Source organism: Pagrus pagrus, assembly GCF_965226575.1.
Source record: "Pagrus pagrus genome assembly, chromosome: 21".
Classification (NCBI taxonomy): domain Eukaryota; kingdom Metazoa; phylum Chordata; class Actinopteri; order Spariformes; family Sparidae; genus Pagrus; species Pagrus pagrus.
Genome location: NC_140208.1, coordinates 13418817 through 13428707, shown reverse-complemented (window position 1 = coordinate 13428707; position 9891 = coordinate 13418817). Strand labels below are relative to the sequence as shown.

At 42.1% G+C, this 9891-nt stretch overlaps 1 protein-coding gene across 3 annotated transcripts; it reads right to left on the bottom strand.

Moving 5' to 3' along the window:
- Positions 1–2589: 2589 nt before the first annotated feature.
- Positions 2590–9594, bottom strand: patl2 (PAT1 homolog 2). Of its 3 annotated transcripts, none has more exons than XM_084342920.1 (19): positions 9514–9594; positions 8952–9102; positions 7839–8110; positions 7696–7758; positions 7565–7618; positions 7325–7483; positions 6650–6724; positions 6394–6542; positions 5654–5728; positions 5441–5564; positions 5226–5343; positions 4877–4983; positions 4734–4787; positions 4507–4649; positions 4197–4353; positions 3978–4112; positions 3802–3899; positions 3577–3717; positions 2590–3455 (listed from the first exon to the last, which is right to left on the bottom strand). In XM_084342920.1, exons 2-19 carry the CDS (start codon positions 9028–9030, stop codon positions 3422–3424), a joined length of 2037 nt encoding a protein of 678 aa, XP_084199046.1. In that variant the 5' UTR covers positions 9031–9102; positions 9514–9594; the 3' UTR covers positions 2590–3421. The 3 variants fall into 3 exon arrangements, with proteins under 3 accessions (XP_084199046.1, XP_084199044.1, XP_084199045.1); XM_084342918.1 differs by lacking the exon at positions 9514–9594 and adding an exon at positions 9340–9484 and having other exon boundaries at positions 8952–9105; XM_084342919.1 differs by lacking the exon at positions 9514–9594 and adding an exon at positions 9340–9484.
- Positions 9595–9891: the final 297 nt, after the last annotated feature.

Here is a 9891-nt window from a genome sequence, read left to right as displayed (position 1 = left end):
CTCACTCAAAGTCCAAATCCTCTTCTTATGGGGTCAAGGAGAGGTTAACGTTTCCCCCCAGAGCCCACCCAGACCTCTCACATACTTGGCTTCTCTACAAACACCCTCACCACCCCTGCTGCCACGGACAAACCATCAGTCTGACTTTCACCAACTGGAAACAAATGTGTCTTTTGATTTCCTGTCAGATCATTCAAAAACTCATGTTTCAAATAAGGTTCTGTCACGATTGTCTCTTAAAGAGTATTAACTTAATAATTATACTAAGTTTTACTCAATGATAAGTTTTAAATCAGCTGCATTCAGTCAAATCCAACAAGTTTTAGCCATGTTAGCAGCGTGGTCCACCAAACATTCATGTCCCTCTTGGAATTAATTGTAAAAGCTTTATTGATGCCATATGTTTTTATCCAACACATGGTTTATGACCAAATACACATTATGGAAAAAAGCTAATGGAGACATTGAAGTTGGAAGAAAAACTTCCCGACTCTACAAATGTGACAATCCCAGAAGCGCTTGGAGGCACCACAGCCTCACAGAGCAGCTGGAGTAGCCGAAGACTGTCGTCTTGTTTAAAGATGACCTTTCTGGGAACAGCTTTTATAGGTGTGTGGTTCCTGTAGCTGACAGCTGTGCTGAGTGGAAAATGTATGTCTGTACTAAACTGTTGAAGGGTGGAGAGGTCATCACACTTTAAAGCTCCACGCAATTTATATATGTACCTACAAATCTTTAAAGAAGACACAATCACACTATCACATGCAAAAAAAAAAAAGAGACTGAAGACAAATTATCAGTGTTGCCTTGCGCACCTGTAATATCAGTTTCAAGCCAAGTTAAGCATCAAAACAAACTTATTTTTAAAACACAGATGACATGAATCTCCAAACTATCAGTTAAGGTCATCAGACAACTATTGCTGAAGCTGATTGACGGGTTTGGTTTTGAGGTGGTGGTCAGGATGTTAGTGTGTCGCTCTGTGTACCGGAAAAAACTTTGGCTTGAGACCACAGTGCTACCACTGTTCGACAAGGACTCTCTGACTCCACACAGTCGTGTCTGCAGTGTGTATTCCTGTCCAGATGTGTGCAGCTGTTGGAGGCAGGCCGGCCCAACAAGGCTCTGACTCAGTGCCTGGTCGACAGCCAGCGGACACAGCCAACTGTGGAAATACAACTTCACTTGACAACGTCGCTTTAAGCCGACTGCAAACAAACCCAGACTGAGCTGTAAGCACAATGAGATCAGCAGCATCAAGTGATAGATATTTTGTTGTGATTTTACACTTTTAAAAACACAAACTATTAGATTTCTAGAGAATACTACTTAAAATTGTGACAATCCAGGGTTTGTCTGTTTTTATGTTCAGGGATATTTAAACAGGCCTTCTACTTTAAGTATTAACAATATTGACATGACACAGCAGAGGGGTAACAAGCAGACATACAGACCAGGAGAGCCATAATGTACAGATATATACATTATGTTATTGTTAAAGGACTTCGGACTCATGACACATTCAAAGCTTTTGCCTCTAATCATTAAACACAAATTAGTAAATGGCCACTTAAGTGTAGTGATGTTAGAAAAAGATTTGGTTCCCCTCATAAGATGTCACACTTGAATTACATCTGGAAAGCACAGTTAGTACATTACCAGTCCTCACCTTCAGACCGGCTCAGCTTCAGGCACCCCTCATCAGGACACAGTTCATGCCAAATGTCTGCAAAATTCAGACTATAACCAGTATTTTAACACTTCAGCCCAAATATGGATGGTTACATCATGATGTCACTTATTTGTCTTACTAGCAATAATTTATTGCCCTGTTTATCCGCCCACTCCAAGGCAAAATGAAAATAATGTCTGCCAACACGAACATTTTATAGAGCCGCTATACAGTCCGGTCCAAACCAAAACAGAGATGTTACAGTAGTCGGGAGGAAAAGGGGCCTCATGTAGGAGCACATTATATTACAAAGTCATGCACATTTCTAGTATCGTGTTTAAACATGCATCTTGTCAATGATTAGACCGTCTCTTGCTTGTCTCTTCGCCAACCCCGTCTCTGACTTGAATCTGCAGTCTTCTGCTCTGTATAGACATTTCTGTTAGAGACTCTTTACCAGTCTAGAGTCACATTGTGTCCTGCTGCCAGTTTCTCCCTTCAAGAATGTCACACACTGGTGTTTCAGTAGAGAACAGGCTCATTAGTTTGCTTAAAACTCAACTCCCTTCAGCTGAAAACACAGAAAATCTGGACCACAGATCTGTTACTAAGATTTGGAGAGAGTCCAGACTCTGTTCAAAGGATTATCACCAAAGTCAGCCGTGGCCTGCATGGATGCTGCTCATGTAACTTTGTGTTAACCCTTGTGTTTTTGTCCTTTTCTTCTGGCCTTATAAAAATCTAGTATGTAGTTAACAGAAGTTTTTGAGTCCTACATGCTCAACTGAACAGACTGAAACCACCCAGATCATGACTCAAGAAAAAATGTGATGTCCTGGACTTGGATTGTGCAAAGTCATAAGGAGCGAATCATTTCCTCCACAGCTGGTGCTAAGACGCATTTTCTGCAGACTTGATCAAACTGATTTAAAGATTTTTTTTATTTGTGTTGCAGGTGCTCTACAAGGGTGCAATTTAAATTATACTGTTTCCAAACTTAATACAATAAATACAAATCTTTTTACAACTGAAAGTTTTAAGTTTTAGAAAATTACATCAAAATTACATCATATTTAGTATCACTACACATGTATACACAATGCATGTCTTTTTACAAAAAACCCAAAATGCATGGCTTTTGATGGATCATGCCATGACAACTTCCTTAATGGTTATTATTATTACAATAATTAACATATAGGTCTAGCTTTACAATCATAAATTACTATACAATCCTCAACCTGGTCACCAATATCTGATCCGACATGTTTATGTCAGTAAGTGAAACCTCAAGTTTCTTATCCAACATTTAAATGACATTAGGAAACGTGCAAATTTCTGTGGAGCGATTAGCCAGAAAACTATTAGTTAATGTAATGATGCCAACGCAGTATGTGTCAATCTAATGACATGATGGTAACACTTGTTTTGGAAAATTAAAAAAAACAATAAAACAAAGAAAAACATCAGGTTTGTCATTTCGTAAGAACTTGCACTAATGTGACCGACTGGAGACCAAAGGGAGGAAAGTAAAAGATCAGATAAAGGAAATAAAACAAAAAAGGGAAACAGTTTGTGTGCGCAAAAAATGTGAAGGGATGGGGGGAAATAATACAGGTCAGAGTACATTACATAGCCTCTGTTATAATGAACACTGAGGAGTTTCTGTCAGGGCTGATCTGCTCCTTTCACTCTAGTGTTCATCACAACCTGGTCGTTAGCTGAATGTCTCATTAGCTTCAGACCACCTTAAGATGGAAGAGCCAGGAATCCGGTTGCAGACCTAAATTAAAATATGGATAATGATATTTGAGTCTACATTCATCCAATAATAATAATTCATGTATATACAGTGTGGAAATGTCTGCCTCTTGCACTAAGACGCGTAGAAAAAGGGGACTTACTCCATGTTGCTTTTCAGCTGATGTACAGTGCGTTTGTCCAGGTAACGGCAGAAAAGAGTGAGCAGGTTTGAGGGCAGGAGCAGTGGCTCCACCAGTGAACACTGGGACAGCTGTCCCGCCACCTGGAATATTGTGTCAGTCCTAAAAAACAGAAAATTAATGTCAAAATCTCATTTGCATGTTTGAATGATCTCCATCATGGAATATTAGCCTTAAAATCCCCACCAGGTCTCAAAGTCACCGATGCTGGGCTCTAGAGGGACGCCTGAGGACAGCAGCTTCTCTCCGTGGGACAGGAGAGCGTACAGCAAGGACAGTCCAAACTGAAAGGAAAACAAATTACTGAGAAAAAGTTCCACACAAAAATAAAAAAAAGGCAAGCTGCAACCGAGAGAACAGACCTTGTTCTGACATGCCAGTGTGATATACTCGTATGTCAGAGACTCAGATGTAAAATCTTTGAGGACCTCGATCAGCTGACTGAACATCAGGCCTCCAATCACATTTCGGAGAGGCGGGTAGAGCACTGGAAGAGCCTAATATTGATAGTGTTTTATTACAAATATAAAAAAAAGGCACAAATTTGAATTTAAAACTGTAGTGCAAAAAAACTCCCCTACCTCTTCGGTATCTCTGCTCATCAACGTCGGTAGATTAGATGTCACAATGCTCAAGATTTTTAGTGCAGTATCTTGTTTGAGGAACGGGAGCAGTCGGGCGACAAGTCTTTTGCCTTTTGAGACCAGCAGGAAGGGAAGAAACTCCCCTCCTGAATCTCTACATGGAAACATTTGAGAAAATGTATTGCTCAATTCAACATCCATCAAAACCAGAGTGGCTCAATTAAGAAAGCTAGAAACAAAAATAAGCCTAAACACATTTTCTACAAGCAATATTTACACAATAAACATCACTTCGTTTCTAACTCACAGGGGTTCATGGTGTTGCAGCTGGGAGTAGATGTGCTCCACTTTCCTCTGTGTCTTCTCCGCCAACCTCGTTTCTTCTGCTTCAGACAAGACTGTGGTTTTCATCCTCTCCGTCTCCTCGACCTCCAACAGAACTACGAACAACTGCAGGGCAGAACAGTCGTGACTGAGTGCTGAGTGAAAAGTAAAAGGCATCTCACGGCATCAAAACCTGTAACCAGCAGGCACCTTTTCTATTTTGCTGAGGACCTCTAACCGTTGTTGTCTGATGTCTTTATGTTCCTGTAAAGTGGAAACAAGTCTCAGTACCGTGGAAGGCAGATTAACACACTTCTAAGATGCAGGAACTTATTTACAAAACACTCGCTCACCTCAAGTGGACCTTGAACTTGGTGTGCATGGACTGCACTGATGGCACGACGAGGAGAGTAACACGTGGACACAGCAACTTGACCCAAAGAGCCTTCAATGTGCACAACTGGAAGAGCAAAGGACTTTTGAAGTTTGAGATGAAGATCTTGCATTAATCTACAAAGGTGTAGGTCTGGTTTAAGAAGTGGTGGAAGACTCCTTACTATTCTTCTCAAAAGACATCACTGTTTAAGGGGGTAAAGCTGGTAGGGTGTATTTGTAGACTACAGTAACTGCATAAGGCAAGGGAATTAAATGTTTAGATTTTTCCAAGTATAAAATGCTGGTGAAAGGTGAGCGGAAAAAAACCTGGTGTGTAGGAGTCAGTTTTGGTGATGTAAGGTGTGGTGAGCTTCAGTGGCTCCCTCTTCCCCCGGATGCCCAGCTCCTCCTCCGCCATCTTAGCTTCTATTCGTCGATAGTACTCCTATAACAAAGTTTAAACATGCTAGCCAGGAAATGCTCAGTCAAAAATTGGCCTCTCTTATATAGATCATGCAGACTCTACATCACAGATCTCCTACCTGGTAATAGTAGTCCTCGAGGTATGGATGCTCACTTTGCAGCTGAATCATCTGCAGCCTGGTGATCCACTCCTTCTCTTTGGCCGTCATGAGGTTACAGTAAGGATCCCAGCCCTCTGGTTTTCTACAGACAGGTCGTATTTTTTGAAAACCAAGATTATTCTCCTTGCCTTTACAAATGAAGTTCAAAACTTTAAGTGATGTCGGACTAACCGTTGGAATATGCGTTGCTTTTGACTAAGTAGTCGTTTGTGTTGGGGGTGGAGCTGGGTGACAGGACCCGGGTACCTGTGGGTCAGAGGTCACATTTAAGATGAAAATCAAGTTTATTTATGCAGTGCAGTTTGAAAACACACTACAAGAATATGATGTTCTCTCTCACAGCACTTTCTTAAACGCATGAAACTTAGGTATTGAAAATCAAAACTAATCCAATAATCAGGATAAACTACTACATTGTACCATGCATCTTCAGAATATGGTCCTCGCTTTAGTTTCTATCATTCTACGTTCATTTTTAGAAGCAGTCTTTTCCTTTTTTCGCTCCAGTCGTGGTAAGAGCTGGATCAATAAATTGAGTGTACAGCCTACAATCTGCAGTCTTGTCCTTTCATGCCGAAGTAGGTTATGTTTAGGCCTCCGGTAAAGTCATGACTCAGCTGTACCCTCACCATGTTAATATACTGTTAATAATATCCCAGTCAATATCCAAGTTTAGCTGTGCAGAAGTTCTTGGGATGTACAGCTGCATCTTTAAGGTAGAGCTATCTATTCCTCCAACTTTACCTTGTAAAAACACACATTGTCAGGGATTCTATGAAACGTTTGAGCGTCAGGGCGATGAGTTTTATATACTCGTGAGGGATGAACAAAGCTGCCAAGTGATAAATATACTCGACAGATACTTGCCACAAATCAAACATTCCTGAGACATGCACGAGATAGTCACACACCTGAAATGCTGCACTGAGTTACTCGACGGGCTGTAAAAGGGGGACGGTCTTGGTGAGTTGGCGCCGAAGCGAAGTTGCATCATCTTCGGAGGCAGAGACTGAGGAGTGGAGGGGCAAGGCCGGTTTGTAGGGAACATGAAGCCTCCTGTCTGATTCAGGACAAAATAACTTCGGACATAAGTAGAGTTTCTGATTTCTGCGTGAATACATTTGCTGCTCATGTATCAGAATAGGTTGGATTTATTATGGAATAAACCTGATTGTAATGTTGCCGAGGGGTTAAGGGTTGACGTGAGAGGATGGGTGATCCTGGTACCATAGATGGATGCATCTGCAAGAGAAACCTAAAGATTCAGTGTGTTTGTTTAAAGGCATAATCTTGACCTTTTTTTAAATATACTTTTTTACTTTCCTATAGAAAGGAAGAGCGAAGACAGATATCACTCATGTCTGTAAGGTAAATATGTAGATGGTACCTGCAGCCAGTTAGTTGAGCATAAAAGATTGGAAACGGGTAACAAAATCCACCTACCAGCTCACTGATTACCATCACTAACAAGTGGCTATATGCAACTCCAAAGGTTGTCAGGGACAAAAAAAAAAGTCATGTTCTTTCTTTTTTGGCCTAAAATTAGTTTTTTCACACCTGGTGACTGCATTTAAACTTCAAAAAAATCATGAAAGTGGCTTCCATTTGTAAAGGTCATCTTATCTAAACAAAACGTACAAGTATGGAAAAATGCCACTGTCATGTTGTCAAGGGAACCACGATGATGCCAACTTCTGGGTTGGTCACCAAAAACAAAATATCATCCCTTCCACACTCTACTGGCTTCAGCTTCTTATTAAAAGCCCTACAGACATGAGTGGCGTCGATCTACTCATCAAACCCAAAATGTCAAACTATTATCTGAAAGAATTGTTTCTCCACCCGAGAGAGGCCTCTGTGGCCGAACTGTCTTCTGGGGTAGGATCCTCTGGTTTCCCCTCTCCTGCCCCTGAAGCAAGAGACGGGATATGGCGAATCCAGGAAGTTGGAGGTCAGGTGCTGACCTCTGTGACCATCAATCACACATACTATAGCACTGTCCTACGAAACAGAATAAATAAGATCTGTTGAAGTAACCCACTGTCATACAGAGTATAACATCAATTCTTCAGTGATGTTAACCTGAAGTATCGATCCTGAGATTCTTCTGGTCTTTCTGGAAGAGGGGGCCATATACTGAAGAAAAAAGGATGGGAATTTTAGGAGTATAAACAAATGTTACTAAAAAAATGTTATTAAACTCGGGCACTTACATCATCCTCAAAGGTATTCTGATACATGGCATCCCCACAGTCCACTATGGCACTGTCAAGACCCTTATAGAGCAAAAACAGATCAAAATGAAGAAACACTGCTACAAGGTAAGTTCTCAAATCTCATACAGTAAATAAATCACCTTGATGCTTGGTCGCCCCTGCACAGTCCTCATCACAGCTGGGTCATCAAACATCTGCCCCCTGCCCAGCCCTCCTCTCTGTCCCCGACCTCTGCCACGCTGCCCTGGGGGCGCCCGGGACAGATACTGAGGCCTCTGTCTGGGAGGGGAGGGGGAGCTGTGGGGGGACGCTGGTTTGAGCTCTGGTGGTGGTGGTGGCGGTGGTGGAGGCGGCGGCTCGACAAACTGAAGGAGATCGCCGGGGGCCTCTGTGGTCCCGTGAGCGTCAAGATCTACAACGTAGATACATGTTGAGATACAGTCTGAAGGCAGCTTTCACCTTTTTACACCAACTCTTGCAAAACTATGCAGCATCTGTGATCCATTACAAAGTGAGCTGTGTTGATGTGTGTTCTTAAGTTGTAAAAAGCTGGAAATCAAATTTCCAGACCCCCTCTACACTGTAAAATGTCAATCTGTTACAATAAATACACTTCTTGTTAAATCAGTGTAATTTGATAGGTTTGTCATCTCTTCACTGATTTGTAGGAATCTGTTTACTTAATTTGACTAGAGACTCCTATACAGTGAGCTCAGAGGTCAAATGAAAAACATTTTTGGACACCACTAGTGTCATGTTTCCCCTCCAGCATGATGGTATATAATGCCTGATTAGTGACCATCGGTTGCACACCACTCTTCATGATGCATTGTGGGATACTTTGAGTCAAATTATAGGGTATAACAAATCTCACTATACATTCAGACAGCACTACAACATGGCAAACTCACTATATAGTGGGTAGTTAGTGATGTGAGAGTTGAACAAACTAAAAGCTGGAAATGTTTAATATGTGTCCAGTCTTTATGCTAAGCTAAGCTAAGCTAACCAGCTGCTGCATATATAGCATACATCCACACCAGTTGTATCAATTTTCTCATCTACAATGAAAGAAAGTGAATATGTGCATTTCCCACAATGTCACACTTTTAAAATGTTCAAGTTTTTTCCAACTCTTTTCACTTTTACAGTGTAGAAACACAGTCTGGCTCCTGCTGCTGCTGCACAAGCTGACAGGGCTGCAGCTGCCCCCCATCACATGATGGCAGGAAGGTAAGCAGACATCTACACACCCATTCCAAAGGTCTCTTCATTGTGGACGTCTATCTCCTCATCCTCCTCGGCCATGGCCTGCAGGAGCCCACAGTCCATGTTGGTCTCCTCCTCTCCATCGCTCCACTCACCTCCATTCTCAGGCCACTGAGGCTGACACACCTCTGCAGCCTGCTGGGGACAAGAACATGTCAGGACTACAAAGAACAGACACTGAGAAGCTTCTGGGGGAGAAAAAAAAATCACTGCACTCCACTTATTTCTTAAAATGGAGCTTGTCATGACATCAGACATGTTGAGCATGCAGTGAATACCTGATGAGCTCGTGAGCACGCTGCGTACACCCGCGTGCTCACAGACTACAACAGTATTCATCCATTAAAGAGCAGCCAAACGACTCTGACTTACTTGTTGCTGTTCTGAATCACTCATTGTGTTTTTTTCTAAGTCTATTTTTTTTTTTTTTTTTTTACACTTAGAGCCGACGGGTGACGGTGACTTTCCTCGCTAGGTTACCTGCTTTCTTCTGTCAGACAGCGAGGAGGGGGGAGGGGGGGCTCATTAACTTTTAAATGAGCTCACCTGTGAAGTGCAGAGGCGTGTACACGTCAACACGCTTCACGCAGCTGTCGTCTCCTCTCCGCCACGCTCATGAATATTTCATGAGGCTCAGGATGTCCCTGCTCTCCTCTCAGAGGCAGGACGCGCTCAGGATGCTGTCGCTGATTTTTAAAAATAGATGAGCTGGAAACAGACGTGAGGGGAGGAAACAGTGAGCGAACAGCGACATCTAGCGGTCAGAGACAGCAGCTGTGTGTGTTGTGGTGATGGGATAGAAATAACTGACCACTGGTCTTTCTCCTGCTTTTATTTATCAATCGTTGGCCAAACATATTTTCTATGTTTTTTTGAGAGGCCCTTCTTTGGAGTATATATATATAAACGTTATATAATGAATTC

Excerpts from the sequence above, each read along its gene's own strand:
- patl2 (XM_084342918.1), bottom strand. The coding sequence starts at position 9,363 with ATGAGTGATTCAGAACAGCAACAA. Across the intron at positions 6,725-7,324 it reads GCCACAGAGGCCTCTCTCGG|ATGCATCCATCTATGGTACC; the intron begins GTGGAGAAACAA and ends TTTCTCTTGCAG. Across the intron at positions 3,900-3,977 it reads CACTGGCATGTCAGAACAAG|TTTGGACTGTCCTTGCTGTA; the intron begins GTCTGTTCTCTC and ends TTTTCCTTTCAG.